This window comes from Phalacrocorax carbo, chromosome 7 (assembly GCF_963921805.1).
Source record: "Phalacrocorax carbo chromosome 7, bPhaCar2.1, whole genome shotgun sequence".
Taxonomy (NCBI): Eukaryota; Metazoa; Chordata; class Aves; order Suliformes; family Phalacrocoracidae; genus Phalacrocorax; species Phalacrocorax carbo.
The window spans coordinates 36,317,872-36,338,839 of record NC_087519.1 but is presented as its reverse complement, the minus strand read 5'-3'; the positions used below and the strand labels follow the sequence as shown (position 1 = coordinate 36,338,839).

The 20,968-nt window shown below is 64.7% G+C and overlaps 4 protein-coding genes across 9 annotated transcripts; 1 reads left to right on the top strand and 3 right to left on the bottom strand.

Annotated features, from left to right (window-relative positions):
- Positions 1-140: 140 nt before the first annotated feature.
- On the bottom strand, positions 141-3,941 carry ALG3 (ALG3 alpha-1,3- mannosyltransferase). Of its 2 annotated transcripts, none has more exons than XM_064457439.1 (9): positions 3,778-3,941; positions 2,686-2,785; positions 2,457-2,604; positions 2,111-2,271; positions 1,840-1,960; positions 1,307-1,512; positions 985-1,061; positions 636-780; positions 141-528 (listed from the first exon to the last, which is right to left on the bottom strand). In XM_064457439.1, exons 2-9 carry the CDS (start codon positions 2,757-2,759, stop codon positions 339-341), a joined length of 1,122 nt encoding a protein of 373 aa, XP_064313509.1. In that variant the 5' UTR covers positions 2,760-2,785; positions 3,778-3,941; the 3' UTR covers positions 141-338. The 2 variants fall into 2 exon arrangements, with proteins under 2 accessions (XP_064313509.1, XP_064313508.1); XM_064457438.1 differs by lacking the exon at positions 3,778-3,941 and adding an exon at positions 3,122-3,485.
- On the top strand, positions 3,281-8,743 carry EEF1AKMT4 (EEF1A lysine methyltransferase 4). Its single transcript, XM_064457440.1, has 3 exons — positions 3,281-3,588; positions 4,509-4,792; positions 7,245-8,743. The coding sequence occupies exons 1-3, from the start codon at positions 3,417-3,419 to the stop codon at positions 7,536-7,538; spliced, it is 750 nt and encodes a 249-aa protein (XP_064313510.1). The 5' UTR covers positions 3,281-3,416; the 3' UTR covers positions 7,539-8,743.
- CAMK2N2 (calcium/calmodulin dependent protein kinase II inhibitor 2) lies at positions 8,650-12,446 on the bottom strand. Its single transcript, XM_064457442.1, has 2 exons — positions 12,189-12,446; positions 8,650-9,938 (listed from the first exon to the last, which is right to left on the bottom strand). Exons 1-2 carry the CDS (start codon positions 12,355-12,357, stop codon positions 9,868-9,870), a joined length of 240 nt encoding a protein of 79 aa, XP_064313512.1. The 5' UTR covers positions 12,358-12,446; the 3' UTR covers positions 8,650-9,867.
- A 5,571-nt stretch (positions 12,447-18,017) lies between these two features.
- LOC135314356 (mitochondrial ubiquitin ligase activator of nfkb 1-A-like) lies at positions 18,018-20,893 on the bottom strand. 5 transcript variants are annotated; one of them, XM_064457434.1, is made up of 5 exons: positions 20,775-20,893; positions 20,215-20,354; positions 19,878-19,965; positions 19,676-19,796; positions 18,018-19,506 (listed from the first exon to the last, which is right to left on the bottom strand). In XM_064457434.1, exons 2-5 carry the CDS (start codon positions 20,329-20,331, stop codon positions 18,789-18,791), a joined length of 1,044 nt encoding a protein of 347 aa, XP_064313504.1. In that variant the 5' UTR covers positions 20,332-20,354; positions 20,775-20,893; the 3' UTR covers positions 18,018-18,788. The 5 variants fall into 5 exon arrangements, with proteins under 5 accessions (XP_064313504.1, XP_064313503.1, XP_064313500.1 ...); XM_064457433.1 differs by having other exon boundaries at positions 20,716-20,780; XM_064457430.1 differs by lacking the exon at positions 20,775-20,893 and adding an exon at positions 20,675-20,763.
- Between the last annotated feature and the right edge of the window lie 75 nt (positions 20,894-20,968).

Sequence of the window (20,968 nt, the reverse complement as noted above, 5' to 3'; positions counted from 1 at the left end):
GCTGCTCCCCTGCCCAAGGCAGCACTCTCCCAGGGCTGGGAAAGGAGCTCCCACAGCCCCAGTGGCTGCTTTGCCTCCCTGCAGGTGGGGCAGGCAGAGTCATGGCCATCCCACCACTGTCATGGCGTGAGGATGCTGCGGCCAGTAAAGGGCATACAAAGCCCCCTTTATTGGGGAAGTCCTGCCTATCGGGGGTCCTCATGCTGCCCCCTTTGCACAGTTCCAAGGCTTGCGGCCCTGCTGGGACGGCTGGGGGCAGCCTGCGAGCTGTGTGGGAAGAGAGCAGGCAGCAGGGGCAGTCCCAGAGGCCAATTTCCATCGTCCAGCCAGCCACACCCTCACTGGGCTTTCTTGGAGATGGCTGCAGGCCTCCTGCTTGATGTCAGGGGGTGCAGCGCTGACAGGGGGGCCGTGCCGTACCAGAGCTGGAGCAGGACGAGTCCATGGCAGATATGGAGAGAAAGGGAGCTGCAGACTGTGGAGGGGTAGGTGTTCCAGCAGAGCTCAATCACGCCCAGCAGTAGCACCCTGCAGGGGAGAAAGCTGGGGGTCAGCATGGGGACACACACACTGACCCACCTTGCTCTCAGACCCCCCCCAGCAGATGGGTTGTCCTGCTCCCTGGCAGCACGCACTTGGGCATGTGGGCAAGCTTGGCGGTAGGGGTGCACCAGAGTAAATAGGGCAGCGTGTGGAAATACCAGACGTAGAACTGGTAGTGCAGGGAGCGGCTGCAGCAGATGCCCAGGAAGTTGGAGGAGAAGAGGACAAAGATGATCTGTGCACTGGTGTTAAGGGGACAAACATGGGTGGCTGCAGGTGCGATTCTGCAGCAGCTCCCCAGCCATACAGCACAGCTCCTTCCCCTGAGACACACTGGTCCTGACAGTGCAGCAGGTCTGGGAGCCTGCAAAAGCCAATCCCAAAGTCTGCCCTGCCCTGCCTTCTCACCCCAACCTTGCTGCCCACCCTGTCAAAGGATATTGTTGATGGTCAAGGGAGGGGAGGGGTGTTTCCTTTCAGCAGGATCCTTCAGCAGAGCCAGGATGCTCTCTTTGGACCTGAGGAGGAAGAACAAACATCGATCTCAGCTGCTGAAAGCCTCCCCCACCCTAACCTTCCCCTGTGAGCCACTATGCCTGGGCAGAGCACTCCCCAAAACAGTAGCTCCCCCCAACTCCTGCCTGTAAGCGCACAACTGCAGCAATGTGGGGACAGGGAGGTTGCAGACCCATATCCTGCACCACAGGGGCTGATGGGGAACTGCTGACAGGGACCAGCACCCATGGGGAATCCCAGGTCTCACCTGTGCCACCGGTGCACTGCAAAGATCCCCAGGCCAGCCAGGTGAGCCAGGAGCAGCATGGCGTGGAAAGCCCGATTCTGGAAAACTTCTTCTGGGAGGAAGCGCCAGTTCACCGTCCATTTGAACTGGAACTGGCGGCCCAGGTCAAAGGAGCGGGTCAAGTACCCCACGGGGTTCACCAGCAGGAAGGGTAGCCCCAGAATCACCTGTCAGAGACACACCAGCACCCTCGCAGCAGCTGTAAGCCAGCGCTCCACCTCCCTTGCTGCCTCCCAAGATCTCTAGTGCCACATGGGGTGACAGGGACAGCCAGCCAATGATGGGAGCTCCGTGAATGAGGTTATTTATCGGCCTCCAGCTTGTGGGGCTGTGTGGGGCTAACTCAGATGCTGGTGCCATTGTATATGCACCCACAGGTCTCCATCCCCCAGGACAGCCAGGCAGGATGCTGCAATGCAGGCAGGGCAGCCCACTACACCCTGCCGATGGGGCTGCCCAGCCTGCCCCTGTAGTGGATACGAGCAAGGACCCACCTGCAGCAGGGCGCAGATGCAGAGCTTGGGGATACAGCCCATGAGACCGAACCGTTGGAGCAGGAGGAAGAGAAGTCCAGGAGCAAAGAGGAGGATGTTCATCTTCACAGACACAGCCAGGCTGAGCGGGAAGCCACGTTACCATTGCAGACCCCCACATGGGTGCCCAGGCAGCCGCTGGGCTGAGCACAGCCTCCTCCCTGGGGCCAGGCTCACTCACACACGCCCCACGCCATGGAGGGCAACCCCTGCCCTGCCCCCAGATCCTCACCTGAAGAGGAGGCAGCCCCAGGACCAGTGCTCCTCCAGGAACAGGTTGATGGCAAGGAAGAGGATGGCCATGGCGACGGGGTCATTAAAGAGCCGCAGGACAAAGATGGAGTGGATGCGGTAGGAGGCGCAGCACATGAAGAAGAAAACATATGGGGGGACCTTGCAGGGGACAGAGAGACACAAGGGCAATCAGCAGCCCATCCTGGACCCCCACTGCTGCCAAGCCCCTACAAATCTCAGGCCCCAACCCTGGCCTCCTGCCCAGCCTGTTTCACCCTGGTGAAGACTCAGAAGAGCAGGAGAGGCCCCGAGGTGGCCAGCGAGGCTCCCTGGCTCCAGGCTACCTTATTGGTTCGGCAGTAGATGCGGAAGACGAGGAGGAGGTTGAGGAGGTAGAGGCCGGCGAAAAGGTACTGCGCCAGGCGGATGTCCGTGCCACGGCCTGTGGCGTAGTACAGGCCCAGGAAGATGTAGACAAAGCCGGCGGGGTAGCTGTGGAGAGACAGAGGTGAGAGGCCAGGCCCTGCTGCCCCTCTGGGACCCCCCCGGAGCTCGGCTATCCCTGTCACTCACACCAGCGGCCCGGTGTCGCCCTTCAGCTGGGTGTAGTCGAGGGTCCCGTTAGCAAACCCCTCCACCTCCTCCATGTAGGCCTTCCAGTCGATCTCGGTGTCTGCGGGGATGGCCGGGGGGGCGTCACTGCGGGGGGGTTCCCCCACCTCCAGAGCCCCCCCCCCCCCCGCCGTCAGCCGAGGCTCCGGCTCCCCACGGCCCCACAGCCCACCCTGCCCCCCCGCCCTGCCGGGGGATGCTGTCACCCACACGGCCCGGGGACAGCCCTGTCACCCCGCCAGCTGGATCACACACCCCCACACACACCCCCCGCTGCTGCATGGAGAGCACCTGCACCCCGGCGCTGCACACCCCGGCGGCGGGCTGTCACAGCCCGGTGGACACCCCCCCACCCCGGGCAGGGCCTTCCCACGCCGGGCCGGACCCCGGCACTCACAGGGGACCCTGCGGATAACCCAGAGGTTGACGCCGCCCTCGGCCAGGCAGAGGCAGGCGGCCACCAGCGGGGTGTAGCTCGGCTCCAGCAGCGCCGCCCGCCGCTCCCGCCAGGCCCGCCGCAGCGCCGCCGCCGCCGCCCCCCGCCCCGCCGCCATAGCCATCCCGCTCCGTTCCGCTCCCGTTCCGTGTTTCCGACCGGAACGTTTATAGAAGGTGCGACCGGCGAGACCGGAAGCCGCACGTGGGGGCGCGAGCGGCACGTGGCGCCCCGTGCTCCCCCCGCCCCGCCCGGTATGGAGCGGCGGCGCGCGCCCGCGGCCAACCGCCGCTACCGGCAGCGCCGCTTCTGGGACGCGCTGTATCGGCAGGATGGCGCCGAGCCCCGGGAGTGGCTGGGGGGGCTCTCCCGCTTCCTCCCGCAGCTGGAGGCCGAGCTGCGCCCCGGTGACCGCATCCTTGTCCTCGGTACGTGCCCGGTGCTCCTGGTGGAGGGCGGGCGGGGCTCAGGGTCCCGCCGGTGGATGCGGTGGTGCCGACCGCGAGGGGGCGGTGCTTTACCGGGCCGGTACCGGGGGGACAGCGCCCACCCGGCGGGTCGGCCCCGCTGCCGGGGATGCGGGCGGCGGGGCCGGTACAACCGCCCGGTAATCCCACCTGCGGGCTGACCCACCGCCGGCCCGGCAGGTCCGCCCCCCCGCGCTGGGCGGGCGGGATTAGGCGGGTGTAATCACCGATCCTGTTAGCGGATCAGCCGCCGCCAGCTGCGCTTAATAGTTCTCAAATCAGCCCCCCCTCACGCCGCCGGGACCCCCCGGGAACGGCCGAGCCGCTACCCCGGGGGGCGGGGGGAGGGAAGGGCCTCCCCCGCGTTCTCCGCACCGGGGGGTCGTGTCCTGCTGGGGCTGGCCGGGCAGGGTGCTGCCCCCCCCCGCCGACAGCTATCCATTTGTCTGTCCGTCCCGGACGCTCCGTGCTGCCCTGATTTGCCACTGGCCCCGCCGCAGGCTCTTGGGGGGCACGGCCGGCTCCTGCCCCACAGCCCCGCCACGGGGCGGGGGGGAGAGGGGACACTGGGGTGCCCGTCCTGCTTCTTTGCCGCCACCAGCACCCTCAGGGCCGCTCCTGCGCTCTGCCGCGGGGTGAGGGGACCCGATGTGCAGGGGCTGCTCGCCTCCGCCTGCTCCCGCGGTCCTGTAGGGCTCCCAGCACACCCACCTTACGGGAAGGGGGTAATTAAGAACTAGCCCAGCACTCCCTCATTAGTGGCAAGGCGATGACCTGCTTCCTCTCATCACACCCTTCCCTGGGCCCAAGGGAGCGGGGTTGGGGTGCAGACAGCCCCCCCGCGGGTACCCCGAGCCCCAGCTGAGCGGTGCCCCGCACAGGCTGCGGCAACAGTGCCCTGAGCCATGACCTGTATGAGCTGGGCTACACCGACGTCACCAGCATCGACTTCTCCCCCGCCTGCATCGCGGCCATGCGCACCCGCTACGCCCACTGCCCTGGCCTGCGCTGGGCCGTCATGGACATCCGCGCCCTTGCCTTCCCCGACGCCGCCTTTGACGTGGTGCTGGAGAAGGGCACCCTCGACGTCCTCATGGTGGAGGAGACTGACCCGTGGGATGTCTCGCCACAGGCGACCGCTGCAATGCACCGGGTGCTGGCGGAGGTACGGGGCACAGGGAGCTGGCTTTTGGGGGGGCAGAGGGTGGACCCCATCCCCATTTGGAGTGGGTGAGGTGCAGAGTGTCCCCTTGTCACCCTGCTTCTCTGAGGATGCCCCAACTCGTGCCTTCTCCCCCCAGGCCAGTGCCACCCTCCCTGCTACCCTGCGAAGGGGCACCCAGGGGGCTCCCGGCACCCTTGGGGGTGGGAGACCCTCCTTCTTCCACCCCATCGCCTCCCCAGGGAGGTGGATGGAGCAGGGCACATCCCTAGGTCCTGCTGGGAGACTGGCTGAGCCCCCCCTTTATTTGCACTCTAAATCGGAAGTGGTGGCAGTAAAAATAGGCCCCATCCTGGCATGAGTGGCTGTAGGGGCACCTGAGGGTGCCCAGAGCGGACCTGGAGGGGACACAGTGAGGTGGCTCTGCCTGCCTAAGGCAAGGTGACGACCACAGGGCTGTGACGGGCCCTTGCCCCGCCACCCCCAGCTTCAATCCCATTAGCTGGGGTCCCCATCGCTGGTCTGGGGTTGCCATGGCAACCCTCATCACCATTGGCAGGGCCCTGGCGTTGCCACAGGGACAGGGGATGCCTCTGGCCCGATTAATTGGCGGTGGAGGCAGGGACTGGATTGAACCTGCCCAGGCACTGAGGTGGTGCAGGTCCTGGCAGCCTCCCCTGCCCCCGGGGGAATAACTCCGAGGATAATTAATTGCTGTGCCCAGGGGAACCCTTGGGTGTGGGCACAGGGTGCTGGGAGGGTGCTTGTGGCTAATGCCCCCCCCCCAATCCTTTCTTAGCCCCCTGAGCCTGGGAGGGAGTGGGATGCCAGGCACTGTGGGCAGCAGGGCTCTCCTCACCACCCTGCCCTGCCAGCACTGCTGCCTGTCCTTGTCATTTGGCCAAACGGCAAGGATTTAGGTCTTTTTTTCCCCCCTTTTTTTTTTTTTTCCCTTTTTAATCCCCCGCTCAATCCCTGCCCTCCCCCAGTATCGCTGAGCACAGGCCTCTGCCCATGGCCGGTCCCCAGGGAGATTTGTGGGGTGTTCCCACCCACTTGCTGCTTTGTCAGTCCCTCTGTGTGGGTCCGGCACTGGCTGGCACCCCCCTTCTCACCCCAACCCCCTCCTCACAGGGGAGGAAACAGGGTTTTCACAGCCTCTGTCCTGCTCTCCCCTTGGGGGGACGTAAGGACCCAAAAATCCACCCTGCCTGCAGGGAAGCCTGGGGATGAGCCGGGGGTGATGAGTCAGTGCCAGAGTGGGGAGCAGCCACCCTTGCCCCCCGCCCCTCCCCGTGCTGGCCGGCAAATGGGAAGGTTTCCTGTGCCCGTCTCTAAGCAACGGCCCTTAGTGCTCTATTAAGGAGGGATGGGATGTGGGTATGCAGGATGCCTCTCTCTCAGCGCCAGCAGGAGATCCCTGCCTGCCCCCAGCCCCAGGGACCTCCCCCATGCCCATCAACTGGGAAGCTGTGGGGTCTTTCCAGGACAGATGCATCCGGCACTTCACAGGAGGGATGATGAGCTGGGTGCTTGGGGCAGGGATGCAGGGACCTGCTTTCCTTTTTTCCTGGCCAAAACACTGAGGTTTGGGTCAAAAGCCCCCACCGCAGCAGGGTGGGACACACAGGCTGCCTGATCCCCCTCTCCATCCCTGGCCTTAACCAGCACTGAGCCGTGCAGCTTCCCAGCAGGATTAAACCAGAACCCAGGAAACTCCCCCTTGGACACCAGCCCTCTCCCCTGCCGCAGTGGCTCTCTGCCCTTGCTGGGCGTGGGGGATCTGGGGGTGTCCCTGCCTGGGGCAGGGTGCTAGTGGGGCGGGGGGGCCGGCTGGGGGCTGCCCATCTGCCCCAGGCGCTGCCTTTGCATGCTGAGCACGCCAGCGCTGGCCGTAAAAGCCTTTTGACATTGGATAAAGCCAGGCAAGAAAATTGATGTTCTTTTCCATCCTGTTAGCAGGGGCTTAGTTCCAGCAGGGAGAAAATGGTGATTAAAAGGGTCGAGTCCTTTCCCATCCAATGTCCCCCGCCCCCACCTGGGATGCTGGGTGTTGGCAGGAGGGTGGCACTGGGTACCCTGGGGAGGGGTCGGTGGGATGGGGGTCCCACACTGCTCTGGGGGGGCCCTGTGCCCAGGAGGGTGAAGCTTTTCCATGTTCTAGGGTTGGGTCTCTGTGCTGTCTGCTGTGGATGGGGATGTGGGGTTTTGGGGTGCAGGGAGAGGTGGTGCATGGGGACCCCCATTCCCCATTGTCCCCAGGCTGTGGGTGGTCTGGGGACATGTCAAAACTGGGGGGGAGCAAGGTAGGACAGGTGATTTGGGGGTCCAAGGGGAGAAGCTGGGGGGGATCTTTGGCAGATGGTGATGGGGGTCCCTGGGGATGGAGCCATCCCTGCTGGAAGGGTGAACCTCACTGTGTCCCCGCCCTGTCCTGGGGCTTCTCCTGCTGCAGGTGAGCCGGGTGCTGCGCCCAGGGGGCTGCTTCATCTCCATCACCTTTGCTCAGCCCCACTTCCGCAAGCCCCACTACGCCCAGGAGGCCTTCGGCTGGTCCCTGCGCCATGCTGCCTGCGGGGACGCCGGTGCCTTCCACTATTTCCTCTACGTCATGCGCAAGGGGCAGCCCCTGGACGCCCCTGACCTGGCCCTGGGGTGCCGGCTGCACCAGTCCCCCCCACCCCCCGATCCACCGCCACCCCCTGCCTCCCCGGACAATGAGGACTATCTCCTGGCCATCCAGCTGTGACTTGGGGGGGCTTCCCCAGCCTCCCCCCCCCCCAATAAAGCCTTAAGCTGCTCCACCCTTGTGGGTGGGGGATGAGGAGCCAGTGCGTCCCCCCGCAAGCTGCCCAGTGATGTGAGTAATGGGAGAAAAGTGAGGGGGGCTTGGCTTCTTCCTGGTGGGGCAGTGGGGTGATCTGGGGAGCAGGAGATGCTGTGCACCCCGCACCAGCCCTTCCCTCGCCCAGCTGGAGAGCAGCCAGGGCTCCAGGCTTTGCAGCTGGTGATGAAACCAAATCAGGTTTAATTCCACCCATCCATCTTGTGGCGAGTGGCTCCCTGTCCCCCTCCCCGCCTTCCCTGAGGCACAGGCAGCAAGGCAGCTGGGCTGGGGGCAAGATGTGGGGTGCTAGCACTGGGTGCAGGGGGTAGAGTGGGGGGGAGCCCACTGCCCCCATCCTGCCACAGGACCCCCAGACCAGCCTCCTTGTCCATGGGGGTGCACAAGGGCACCGTGTCCTTGTCACTCCCCCAGCTCCAGCCAGGCAGCTGGGGGTCCAGGCTGGGATGTTCCAGCACGGGGCACACATGCAGGCAGGGCGGCACGTCTGCCCCGTCCCCCTCCAGCCCCACTCCTGGCTGTGGTGGCAAACCCAGTGTGACGCACACACCGGGCCTGTGGCTGCCCATGCCTGAGGCCAGCAGAATGGTGACACGCATGTGCCAGGGCTGGTGACAGGCATGCCACCATGTGCTGGCAGGGCTGGCTGCCTGTGGGTGCTGGTGTGTGGGTGCTAGCATGGCAGCTGCAGCAGGTACATGGATGCTACTGGGGGTGTCCCCAGGGGCAGTTCGGGCACCAAACCCTCCCGAGATGGGTGACACCAGGGTCACAGAGAGGACCCCTCCTTGGAGGGATGGCAGTAACATACTGAAGAGGCACAAGCTGCTGGGCTGCTATTTCTGGCAAAAGGCATAAGTGGGTCAGCTGGTGGCTCCCCCCCACACCAGGAACCAGTGAAGGACTGTAGGGTCAGCCCCCCCCCCACCCCGCCATGCCACCCCATCCCACAGGCACCCCGAAAACAAGCTGGCACCTGGAGGGACGGAAAGGAGCAGGCAGCGCCGGCCTCACCTCGGTACATGAATGTATTTTATTCATTGCATTTTGTTCACCAGTACAGTGAAAAATGGCATTTAAATTTACAATGGATCATTTGTAGAACATCATGACACAAGTATCTTTTTTTTTTCTTTTTTTTTGTGTTTTTTTTTTCTTGGTTTTGTTTTTTGTTTGGTGTTTTTTCATTGTGGTTTTTTTTTTTTGCGTTGTTGTCTCCGTAAATGCCACTCGTAGATTATTGAAAAAGATGATGAGTTTCTCATGCACATCAGACCCCCCCCGAGAAGCTTCTTAAAAAATAAAATTAAATTAAAGTACAAAATTAAAAACAACGACTCAGGCCGGCCTCTGCCCTCCCCGCTCCCCCCCCCCGGCCCTGCGACCCTCGAGCGAGGGGCAGGGCTGGGACCTCCCGGCACACACAGCCACCCCAAAGGGCTCTGGCCCCAGTGCTGCTGGGAAGGGGACTGCGGTGGCCAATGGTGCTGCCAAACTCTCCGGCTGGTCCCGCTGCCAGCGGTGAGGGTCAGGCCAGGGGTCCCCCCTCCCCTTCCCTGCATCTTTGTCTTTCCTCACGCTCCCTCCGTCTCTCTCGCCCCCCCCCCCTTTATTTTTCCCCCTCGGTTTTTTCTTCTTTTTTTGTCTTTTTTTTTCTTATGGAAAAAAATATGAACCGTTTGTTTGTTTGTTTTCCTGATGCGGTTACTTCAACATCTCAACGTCAGCAGATCGTTTTTAACAAAGATTCGGATATAAAAATACAAATATGAGGAGTTTCTGTTTAAAAAGAAGCGTGCCGGAGTGGTGGGGCTGACCCTCGGCCCCAGGACCGGGCGCCCGGGCCACCAAGCTCATGCAAAAAACGATGGAGCAAAAAATGTCTCTGGACAGCAGCTCCCCCCCGCTCGAGGGGCCGGATCTGCCCCGGAATTCGGGGACCCCCCGCCAAGGAGGATGGGGGGGACACGCCGCAGAGCGGGGGGCTGGACCCCCCCGGGGAGGGGGGTCTTTGCCCAGGGTGGGGGGGCCCGGCGGGCGTCCTCCTCCCCGGGGGAGGTGGAGGGGTAAAGTGCATGGCTCGGGGGGGGGAATGGTGGCCGCAGAGTCCCCCCCGGGCCGGGGGGAGGGCACGGGCATGGCCCCCCCTCCTCGTCGGCGGTCCAGCCAGCATGCAGGGCCGGGCGGGCTGGGAGCAGGGCACGGCCTGCGGGTCCTGGCGGCGGGTCCCGGCTTACACCCCCGGCGGCGACTTCTCCGTCATGCCCTTGAGCACCTCGTCTATCCGGTCATCCTCGATCACCACTGCGGGGACAGGCGGGGGGCGCGTGGGCGAGGGGACGCACGCCCAGCCTCTGCTCCCCCCCCCCCCGCCCCGGCTCTCACCCCGCTCACCGCCCCAGGGGGGCTCCAGCTGTGCCCCCCGGACGCTGGGGAGAAGGGGCGCAGGTGGGTGCGATGGAGACGGGGGGGGGAATCGCCCCCCACCCCTTACACCCGGCTTGGGTTGGGGCAGCATCCATCCCTCCCCCTCACCCCCGCAGCCAGCCGGCCGCGTCTGGATGGGTGGTTTGGGAAGGGGGGGGGCAGGAAAGACCAGGAAGGACCCCCCCTCCTCTCTGCGGCAGGCGCTGATGAGAGCAACAGGACTGGAATGGGTAATGACCCAGCGGGGGGGGGCCCGCCAGCTCGGCGGGGGTGGCAGCCAGACCCCCGTCAGCATCAACCGCTGTGCAGGACACACACCCCCCCGCACCCCCGCCATCGGCATCAGTGTCGGGGGGAGCCGGAAAGCTCCCCCGTCAGCATCACCCGCCGGGCTGCACGGACCCCCCCCCTCGTCAGCATCACCATGGGGGGCTGGACAGACCCCCGTCAGCATCACTCGCTGGACAGCCCCCCCATCACTATCGGGGTGCCACACAGACACCCCCCCACATCACCGGCTGGGCAGGTCCCCATCACCCTCAGGGGTGGCGGACAGACACACACACACACACCCCCCACCATCACTACTGGGGTGCTCAGCAGCCCTCCTATCACCACCCTGGGGGTAGATTGGCCAGACTTCCCCCCCACCCCGCATCATTAGCATCACTGGGGAGCAGTCAGACCCCCGCCCATCACCACTGAGGGGGAACCGGCCCCCCATCACCCCCGGGGTGGGTCTGCTAGACCCAGCCACCACCACCGCAAAGGGGGACAGGTGGAGCAGGCTTGTGCCGCCTCGGGGTTGGGGTGTATTTGTGCTGGGGGGGCTCTGTTCCCCCCGCCTTTTGCCCCTGCAGCTCAAAAAGGGGTGCTTGCCTATGGGGGTCCCCCAAGCAGGTGGGGTGGGGAGTGCAGGCGAGGCAGGGGCCATTCTCGGAGGTCCCCCAAGGCATCAGGGAGGATCAACGGTGACAGATCAGGGTGCAGGGGAGGGGGGACATTTATCTGGGTCCTGATGGAAGCAGGGGAGCTGCTGATAGGGGTCTCTGCGGCAAGCAGTAAAGGGGGGGGGGGGGGGCGGGCACACAGGTTCATGGAGTCCTGGGGGGACAGTAAATCTGGGAGAGGGGGTTTCGGTAAGGGGGGGTTGTTGATCAGCACCGCCGGCGGCTGCTGATGGGGGTTTCTGCGGCAGGCAGAAATGTGGAGGGAGAAAGGTTTATGGGGATGGGGGGGCTGTTGCTGGGGGTTGTTTATATGGATGAGGAGGGGCAGCCCAAGGGGATGTGGGGACAATCCCAGGGGTGCTGAGGAGCAGTTCCGGGGGGTCCCAGGGGCATTCGCGATGTGCCAGGGGGGCAGCCCCAGGGATGCTTGAGGATAGTCCCGGGGGCAGCCCCAGGGACGCTGCAGCGTTGTCCCGGGGGCAGCCCCGGGCTGGGGAGGGGGGGGTACGGGGGGGGGACACGGGACAGCGCTGCGGGGACAGCTGGGGACGGGGGGCCCTGCGGTTCCACAGCGGCGCCGGGTGCCAGTCGCAGAGCTGGGGCTCCCAGGGATGCCGGGGGTCAGCGCCGGGAATGATGTGGGACAGAGCTGAAGGCTCTGGGGATGCCGAGGGCAGTGCTGGGGATACTGGGGGGCAAAGCCAGGAGTGCTGTGGGACAGTGCCAGGGGTGCCGGGGGACAGTGCTGGGGATGAAAGGCAGAGCCGGAGGTCCCAGGGATGCTGTGGGGCGATGCCGATGGTGGCGGGGGGCAGTGCCGGGGATGCACTGGCCAGCGCCGGGGATGCAGGGGTGGAATCGAGGGTCCCGAGGGTGCTGTGGGGCGCCGCTGGGAATGCTGCAGGGCAGATCCGGGGGTCCCGGGGCAGAGCTGGGGATGGAAGGGCAGATCCGGGGGTCCCGGGAATGCCGTGGGGCAGAGCCGGGGGTACAAGAACAGATTCAGGGGTCCGGGGGATGCCGGGGGGCAGCGCCGGGGATGGAAGAGCCAGTGCCGGCGATGCCGGGGATGCCGCAGGGCAGATGCGGGGGTCCCGGGGATGCCGTGGGGCAGCGCCGGGGATGCCGGGGGACTGAGACGGGGTTCGGGGGGCAGAGGCGGGGGGTCGGGCGGTACCTCTCTTGGCGCGGCCGATCTGTCCCAGCTTGGGGGGCCGCTTGCCCTGGTTGCCCCCGAAGAAGGCGTTGGTGTCCTGCAGGCGGCAGCTGAAGGGCAGCTCCCCCGCCTCGGGCTCGGCGCCGTAGCGGCCCACCTTGTCCTCGCCGTAGGGCAGCACCTGCGACATGGCGGGGCCGAGCCGCGCCGCGCCGAGCCGGGAGCCGGTCTGCGGCGGCGGCGGCGGCGGCGGGGAGGAAACCCGGGCGGAAGGATGAAGTCATGCATCCGGGGGGAGCGGGGACCCCCCCGGCGGGGGGCGGCTCCGGAGCGCCGCGGCCTGGCACGGCCAGGACAGGGACGGGGGACCCCCGTGGCCAGTGCCCGGTGCCCGTCCAGTTGGGATGGGGGGACCCCCGCCCCAGCGCCTCTCTAGTACCCAGAGCAGGCTGGTTCCCCCGGCACAGCCTTGCCGGGGTTGTCGCCCCTAAACACGTGTTTAGGTTGTGCCCCTAAACACGGGGTGCCCCTGAGAAGTGGGGAGCCCTTGGCACTGGCAGGTACCCCCGTGTCAGACAGCCGAGGACCACCGGGCACAGCCGGGCCCTCCCCCGGCATACCGAGGTGATGCCAAACAGACGCCCTCAACACCCCGCTCCACTCCTCCAGACAGCCCTGAGCATCCCCAGCCCAGTTCCCAGCCTCCTGCAGCTCAGCAGGCTCAAGACCCCCAGGCCCCTCAGGCCAGCTCCCACCCCAAGTCTCCCCAGCCAGGCTGCTCCCAGCCCCCGACTTGTGCCCCTTGCTCAATGCCCATCCAGGCACCCACTCCCACAGAGCCCCCAATGTTGGGGTCCTCCCTTGGAGTCACACCGGTTCTGCCCCAGCCCCTGCCAGTCTCCTCGGCCCCCCATGTGTGGGTCCCTGCGCATGCATGTGCATGTGTATGTACATGTGTGCCCATTTGCATGTATTTGCGGGACTGCAGGGGGCATGCAAGTGTGATTCCGTAGGTGTCTGTGAGTGTGGCCACATAGGGGCCGTGCCCTGGTATGCCCCTTGCCCTGTGGTTTGGCCCTTCCCTGGGCGGGGTCTCTGCAACTAAGGGGAAGGGAAGCCATCCCCTGTGGGGACCTGCCATGGGTCCATGAGGAGAGACCTATGAGAGTGGCCCCAGTGCCCCCCCCGAACCCCGTTTGTATCTCCTCTGCACATCCCTGACCCTGACCCACTCTGGCCCTTTTCTCCTGCATTTTCCACTGCCAGGGCAGTGATGACACTAATTGGCATCAGTGACCCTGAGAAGCCTCACCTGGGGCTCCCCATCCTGGCTGGGGGAGCTATTTAAGCTCAGGCTGGGGCTGCTGCTCCTTGTCTGAGCTGTGGGTACAGCCCTGGGCCCTGGACCAGGCTGGCCTCTGGACCTGTGGGGGGCTGGTGGTGATGATTATAACAGTAACAGCTGGTTGCAGAGGACCACCCTGTCATGGGGCAGCCCTATTCCTGCTGCTCCCTCACATCCAGGCCCCACTGCTTGTGTGGGCTTGCTGGGTTGCAGCAGAGCCAGAGCCCTCTAGCAGCAGTACTTGGCAGCCCTGTTCCAGCCCCATGAGAATCTCACTCAGTGTGTCTCAAGGGAGCAAGAGTAGAGTTTTACAGACAGCTCTGTGGTCCATCTCTCCATGCCAGCACCTCCATGGCCTGAGATCCTGTTGAAAGGTACTGCAGAAGAGCATCAGCTGGGCTGGTCTATGCAAGAGGACAGGTACTTCTATTTTGGGAAGGCTTGGCCATGCCTTTCTCTTTGTGCTGGGCTCTGCAAAGCACCTGTCTCTGCTGCCCGCTCCCAGAGCAGAGAAGGGGAGGGATGGGGCAGCAGTGCCCACTCTCCACTGGCAAGGTGGTGTCATTTTTCCTGCCTTTGCTGGGGAACCAGCTTGAACTTTTTCATGTGACAGCTTCTGCTCCTGCAAAAAGCGCCTGGGAAAATAGGCAAGAGGCCCACGCTGAGATGTGGCCTGCTTTTCCCCTCACCGAGCCCACGTGCTGGTGCCCGTGGGCAGGGACAGGCAGGCCGTGGCACACGCGGGTCTGGGGGTGAGTGAGAAGAGAAGCAGATGGGCTGTGTGGGATGCGAGCGGGGCTGGTGCTGCGTTCCAGGAGGGTTTCCAGTCCAGTGGGCTCCTGGGGAGAGGCTTGAGAGGGGTCACCCTGGGAATGGCCCTGCTTACCCCATACCTGCACCTGTATCTGTACAGTGCCTTGCACCCAGGGGTGGGGGGAGCTCTGTGGGGCTGGCTGGGGTTTGGGGGTGTGGAAGGGACCCTCCACCCAGGCAGGAGGAGGGCTGGGTTCATACTGGCACAGCTGGGCTGTAGGTGCTACAGGGGAGCACTGTGGCTTTGGGCACTGCATCTTCTTGGGACGTCTCTAGTCTCTGGCTCCCTGAGGGTGCTGCTTGTTGTGCACCCCTGGGAGGGGGGAGGGAGGTACCAGGGACCTGAATGTGGGTGGGTGGGCAGAGGGGTGCAGGAAGGACTGCACCCTCATCCCCTGCCAGTGCAGGTTGCATCCCCCTTGCTCCATGGTGAGCTGGACCGTGCACCCTCCTTCCCCTGTCTCTTCATCCCACCTTCGTTATCCACCTTTTAGCAGCCACATAATGTCCTTTCTCACGTCCTTTGTAGCCTTTTGTCCGTCACAAAGCCGGCTCCAGTGGGAAGAAGGGGTGGTGGGAGGTGGAAGCAGGCAGTTCTTCCTGCCCTGGCTCCTTAAACCTGGGCTGCAGCCCCCAAGCTGCGACACTCTGCAGGCGATGCAATGGCTGGGGGCCAGCTGTGACCCCCCCTAGGTGGATATGGGGCAAGGCACACAGACAGGCTCCCAGATGCAGTGGTACTTGTGATGGAGGTCACGCTGCGCTGCCAGGCCTCGGGTGATGCTCTGGAAGCCCACCGGTGCCTGCTGTGACCCAGCCCCACAGCTGGGTGCTGTCCCTGAGTCCTGCACCCTTGGTGGGGATTCCAGTGCCAGCTCCAGGTCCTTTGATGGAGGTGAGGGGTTTCCTGGTGGTCACCGGTGCTTCAAGTGGTTTTACGGTGGAGAAAGGCCCTGTGTGTACACAAGCAGCTTATGGTGGGCCATGTCCTGCCCAGGCTCTGCAGGGACCCCCGGGCAGCAGGAGTTGGACTGGATGGGAGCCTGATGGTCCCTGAGGCCTGGCAGGTGGCAGCTGGATAACAGGGTGCTTGGAGGAGGCAGGAGGCATCAGCCACCAGACCTAGGGCTTTTGCTGGTGCAGGTCCGGGAGCCTGTTGGTGCTGTCACACGGGGCTGGGAGCACCAGGGCTGGCCCCACAGGGCTGGGGGCTGCAGAGGCATGCCTGAAGGCTGCTCTGGTGCCTCCATCTGTGCTGCTTCCAGCCCTGCCAAGAAACGTGAAATGGCACTTCTGCTCGGCAGCAGTGGCAGTCGTGGCCTGGGGGGCCTCACCAAGCACCAGCTCCCTGCTTCTGGCACTGCTGCTCTGAGCACCTGGCCCGGCATGGGGGACTGGCAAAAGTCACTGACAAGATGGGGATGTCCTCTCCCTTGGCTATTGTTGCCAGCTCTTTGTAGCCATGTGGCTCCTGGGAGGCAGAGCCCAGGTGGGGATGCCACCATGTGTGCTGCCTGTGCCGTGGCTGGGCAGTTCCTCTGCATGGGCGTTTTGGGGGAGCAGAGACATACACCTGGGCTGGGGGCAGGGGGTGGGGATGACCTTGCGTGCCAATGGTTGTGGTAGCCCCTGTCACCATAGTGAGGGGATGTTGGGGAACAGGGGATGGGCATCCTGCCTGGCAGCTGTGCTGTGGTTGAGCCCATGGCAAGCATGGGACAGCGGTGTGTTGCTTGCCCTGTGCTGTCCCTGCAGCCAGTGATGTGGGAAGACAAGGCCAAAAAGCCCTCCCTGGAAGGAAAGCAACTTGTCTGTGGAGGAAGGGCTCAAGCCTTTGCAGGAGTGCCAGGGCCAGCCAGCAGGTAGTCACTAGCAACATGAGTTTCCTTCTTCCAGCATGGCTTTGGGAAGAGGGTGCTTATGAAGGGGCTCCAATTGTACAACGGGGCAGGTGGAAGGGGGATGGCACTGTCCCCATCCCTCACACAAGCCACCCAGGGCACAGCTGTGGTCTCAGCAATGCCATGGTTGCATCTGATAGAGCACCTCCAGCATGCTGCCTGGGGTGGGGGCTTCACAGACAGTTCCCCGCCCAGATGGGGGTGGGGAAGGAGCAGAAGGGTGGGGGAGCCAACCCCGTTGGGGGTATGAACAGCCCTGCTGGGGTGTGAGGCTCCATCCTTGTCAGTCACCACATCTCTGGTCACCGTGACAACAGACGGGGAGGCAGGTGGGAGCAGGCTGGCAGCCTTGGGGGGTGCAGGTGGGGACCATGTGTGTGGCTAGCACCCGTAGGGAACCTGTAGGGCTGGTGGGGGGGTGTCAGGGCAGCTGGCAGGATACCTGGGTCCCTCTTGGGCCTTGCATGGTGGGGAGGGAGGCTGGGCAGGGCCCAGCCTGGGCCCTGTGAGCTCCCCACTGTCCTACTCCAGACCAAAAATCCTGGGGTGGGACAGCAGGTTTGGGCAGGGGTGCAGGCGCTGCGGCACGGCTGGGCAGCCCCTGTGCAGGGCGGTTTGGCACAGCAAGGCTTTGGCCAGCGCTAAGCTGAGTGGTTGAGTCACGCTGCTGCCCAAGCGATGCCAGGCAGAGCTGCTCGGCAGGGTCTGAGTGTCCAGGCCACTGTGGGGCTGGTGGCCTCCTGCGGATGGCAGAGACCCAAGAGGGGGATATAGGGTAGGTCTGTGCCCCAGCATGGGGTGGCACCCTCTCCATGTTCCTCCAGTACAGGGGATGTGTTCCCTGCCCTGAGCTCCCTTAGCACCTGAGGGGACAGAGGGGAGTGGGTGGCTGCAGGCCCCTCCCTAGCTGTCCCCATTCCCAGCTGGCTGTGGGGCCCAGGGAACGAGGTGAGCAGTCTTAGGGAGCACGGGCACCCCCTGCCCTCCCCAGCCCACGCACCCACTCGTGCCAGCAGCTCTTGGCACATAGGGAGTGTGTTCCTGGCAGCCCGGCCCTCTCCCATCTGGTATTTATCTCCTTCCCGAAATCCCTCCTGCTGTGGGAGGGATGCCCAGCTCGGAGGGGGGGCGGACCCGGGCCCCACCGCTCACTCTGCATCGTGGCAGCCACTGTGCTGCTGTGGGGAAGAGGCCAGGCTGAAAGATGGGAGGGGACAGGAGTGGAAGCCCTCCCACCCCAAAAATGCATGTGGGTCCCAGGAAGTTTTGTTGGATGCTCTGGGCAATCATGGCTGGCTGTGGGCACTGGGGGAAGCACCACAGGGGCACTTTCACCCCAAGCAAGCTCCCAGCCCCACACTGGTAGCAATGGGGGTGCCACTGCCCTCTTCCCCTCCCTCCCCCCCCCCCCCCCCCCCAGCCCCCGCCCAGAGTCCTGAGTGCCCCGAAGCTGCAGGAGCCAGGAGAGCCTGTGGGTTGCCTGGGCAACTGCAGCCAGGCAGTGATGGGGAGCAGTCCAGGGGAGCTATTGCCATGGAGACTGGAGAAGCACAATTGCCTTGGCAACAGTCCTGCCCGTCGTCCCCCCCCACCCTGCTTCAGGGCTGTATCCTGATGAGGTGCACAACGGCTAGGGGTCCCCTGCCCACCACCCACCAGTGAGTGTGCACTGGGCTGGCTCCCTGGGTGGGGAGGGAGGTGGCAGTGCCCACCTGAGCCCCCCAGGGGAGAGCCTCGGCTGCTGCTGCATACCCCCGACTTCATGGCGCGAAGGAAGAGGCGAGGCCGACATCAGCTCCTTGGCTTTATCACTCCACACATCACCACTCCTGCATCCAGTCCTGGCCAGGAAGCAGGCAGGAAAGCTGGGTGCAGTGGGGGCCAGAGGCACGGGCAGGCTCTGGGGCACCCCAGGGCTGTCCTCCTGTTCAAGGAGGAGAGCAGAGACCCTGCAGAGAGGGACAGAGGGACACTGTTCCCCTCCCTGGGTGGCAGAGCAGCTAGCAAAGGGGCATACTTCATCACTGCCAGCCCCTGGGGTGCCTCTATATGGTCTGGGCAGTGGCTGTAGTCACATTGATTGGGGGGGAGGACAATGGTAGCACCAAAGTGTGCCACTGTGGTGGCTCAGGGGTCTCTGTCACCCCACTGTGTCCTCTGTGTCCCACCAGCCCTGGTCTTGCCCTCACCATCTTCCCCATGGACAAAGCCATGTGCTGGAAAAGTCCCATGTGGCTTTGGAGGTGGGGTCAGGGCTGGGAAAGGAGCACAGGTCAAACAGCCAGCAGTCAGAGACGTGCCCTGGTGTGTGGCAGGGGGCTTGGCCCCTCAGCTCAGGCACTGAATACGTTTCCCCCAAGGCTTCACGTTGGGGTGGGGAGGGGGAGGTCCCTCTGGCAGACAAAGGGAGGATCAGGAGGCTATAATTTCCCCCCAAAACAGATGGGGAGGCACAGCAGGACCCTTCCCTCCCAACAGGAATCACTCAGCTGCACATGAGGGGGTAGGCTCTGGGCTTGGCTTGGCTCATACTGCCCCTCCCTGGCCCCCTGCCAGGTGCTTTCAGGCCTGGTAGAGGGGCACAACACGGTCAATGGGCCCCCGGCAGATGGGGCAGAGGCGGGCAGGCAAGGCCTGGAAGCAGCGGAAGCAGCAGCAGATGTGGCCACAGCCCAAGAGGACGCATTCACGGGGTTGTGTCAGGCAGATCACGCAGGAGTTCTCAGGCCCCCAGTCCCCAGCCTCCTCGCTGTCCAGCTCCTTGTCCTCACGCTGCTGCTTAAGGCGGGTGCGGCGGTAGGCACGGCACAGGGCGTGCAGGAGGACAGCCAGGCCTGCCACAGCACACAGCATGGCTGCCCCCTTCCAGAGCCCGCTGGCTGACTCCAGCTCTGCCAGCACCGTCTGCCAGTCCCCCAGGCACAGGAAATAGTCTCCCCCCCTGGCTGGCGGTTGGAGGTGCAGGGAGCCATCGGGATGCAGGGCCAGCTCCCCAATGCCTGTCAGCCCGGCCCCCACCCGCAGCATCTCCTCTGTCTCCAGGATGCCCTTGGGCTTCTCCCCGCTCAAGTACTGTCCCAGCAGGTCACGGAAGCTGTGGGCTGGCTGCTGGAACCGCTCGTACACTGTCTCCAGTGGCAGGCAGGCAGCTTGGAGTGGGCTCTCCACACTCACCTGCGTCACCACTTCGGTGTCGGGTGAGGCCAACAAGAAGGGAACTGTGTAAACCTGCTCTGAGAGCACCCGTTCGCTCTCGCTCCTGCAAGTGGAGAGTGCAGCGCTGGGATGTGGACAACATGGAGGAGGAACTCTGAGCTCCTGGGGCTGAGCCAAGGGCATGGACTAGAAACTTTAACCGAGCCACTTTTGGCCTCTCAAGTGGCTGCAGAGGATGGGGGTCTGGACCCACCAGTGCAAGCCCACCCCTGCTTTTCCCTCCCATCACTCACCAGCTCCGGGCCAAGCTGTTCCAGATCAGCCGATGCTCCTTCAGAAGCAGTTTCTGGATAACACCCTGCAGCCCCTCATGGTAATGGCTGGTCAGCGCAGCCTTGGCTGGCAGCACCATGCCTAAGGACCAAGGGATGCATCACGGCCGAAGGAGGAGAGCTTGGCCCCTGTCCCCGGGGTAGGGCCACAAGGTCTCCTCACCTTCCAGGGCAACGTAAGGCAGGCACCTCCCATCAGCCGCAGACACCAGTGCTGGTAAATCATCGTCAACCTGGAGCTTTGGAGCCTCCTGAAAGGGCAAGGACTGAGCATGAACATGGCTAGGAGCAGATGGGCTGGCAGGCAGAGGGTGGGTCACACACAGCTTTGTGGGGATCTCTGGCAGGATGTGACCTGCTTGATCCTGGGCATCGTCACATCAGTAAAGGACGGGGCAGGCTGCAGTCATCAGCGAGGTGCACCCAAATCTGGCTTGGGCAGTGTAGGGCAGCAGGGAAGGGACAGTGGGCAGGACAGAGCACCTGAGGGACAGTGCTACCTGTACGCGTGCCATGGCTCTGGCTTTCTTCCTGTACAGGTAGTAGAAGAGGCCGGAAAAGGCGAGGCTGGAGCCCAGACACAGCAGCTCCCCAGGCGTGACGGGTGGTGCGTCCATGGTGCCAGGCTAGGGCAGCATGCCTGCAAGGTGAGCGCATGGGCTGGGGCCGGGTTGGCCCAGGAGCAGGGATATCCCCACGCCCATGTCCCCACTGCTCCCGTCCCCAGGGTGCTGCTGCCCTAGGGCCGAGCCTACCCGTGGCCCCGGCTGGAGCTCCAGCACCCGCAGGTGCTTGGCAGCCCCGGCCCGACCCAGCACCCCCTGCCCAGCCCGGCTCCAGAGGCAGCCTGCGCCCGCCACCCACCCCGGGCCCTGCACCCAGGGTCCCCCCTAGGCCCGGCACCCCCAGTCCGGGCCCGGCACCCCCGATCTGGTCCGAACCCAGCCCCCCGGCTCGGACCCAGCCCCCGGGCCCGGCCCGGCCCCGCCGCCGCCGCTCACGCCGCCCCGGCCCCGCTGCCCCCCGTGCCCCCCGAGGCCGGAGGCGCCCAGGCCCGGACCCTGGCCCCGCCGCGTTGCCTGCTGGGAAGTGGAGTTCGGCCCCCGCGGCGCGGCGGCGGGGCGGTCGCAGCCCAGAACTACAACTCCCAGAGTCTCTAGCGTCCAACTACAGCTCCCGGCGGCCTTTGCGAGCCGGCCGCCGGCCCCGGCGGGGCCCCGGCGCAGAGGCGGGGGTCGGGGGGGGACCCCAATG

Coding starts and splice junctions, on each gene's coding strand:
- EEF1AKMT4 (XM_064457440.1), top strand. CDS start 3,417: ATGGAGCGGCGGCGCGCGCCCGCGGCCAACCGCCGCTACCGGCAGCGC. Junction 3,589..4,508: donor TGACCGCATCCTTGTCCTCG/GTACGTGCCCGG, acceptor TGCCCCGCACAG/GCTGCGGCAACAGTGCCCTG. Junction 4,793..7,244: donor TGCACCGGGTGCTGGCGGAG/GTACGGGGCACA, acceptor CTCCTGCTGCAG/GTGAGCCGGGTGCTGCGCCC.
- LOC135314356 (XM_064457434.1), bottom strand. CDS start 20,331: ATGGACGCACCACCCGTCACGCCTGGGGAGCTGCTGTGTCTGGGCTCC. Junction 19,966..20,214: donor GAGCCATGGCACGCGTACAG/GTAGCACTGTCC, acceptor TTGCCCTTTCAG/GAGGCTCCAAAGCTCCAGGT. Junction 19,507..19,675: donor AACAGCTTGGCCCGGAGCTG/GTGAGTGATGGG, acceptor TCCACATCCCAG/CGCTGCACTCTCCACTTGCA.
- CAMK2N2 (XM_064457442.1), bottom strand. CDS start 12,357: ATGTCGCAGGTGCTGCCCTACGGCGAGGACAAGGTGGGCCGCTACGGC. Junction 9,939..12,188: donor GATCGGCCGCGCCAAGAGAG/GTACCGCCCGAC, acceptor CTGTCCCCGCAG/TGGTGATCGAGGATGACCGG.
- ALG3 (XM_064457438.1), bottom strand. CDS start 3,284: ATGGCTATGGCGGCGGGGCGGGGGGCGGCGGCGGCGGCGCTGCGGCGG. Junction 2,605..2,685: donor GGCGACACCGGGCCGCTGGT/GTGAGTGACAGG, acceptor GTCTCTCCACAG/CTACCCCGCCGGCTTTGTCT. Junction 1,513..1,839: donor GCATCTGCGCCCTGCTGCAG/GTGGGTCCTTGC, acceptor TGTCTCTGACAG/GTGATTCTGGGGCTACCCTT.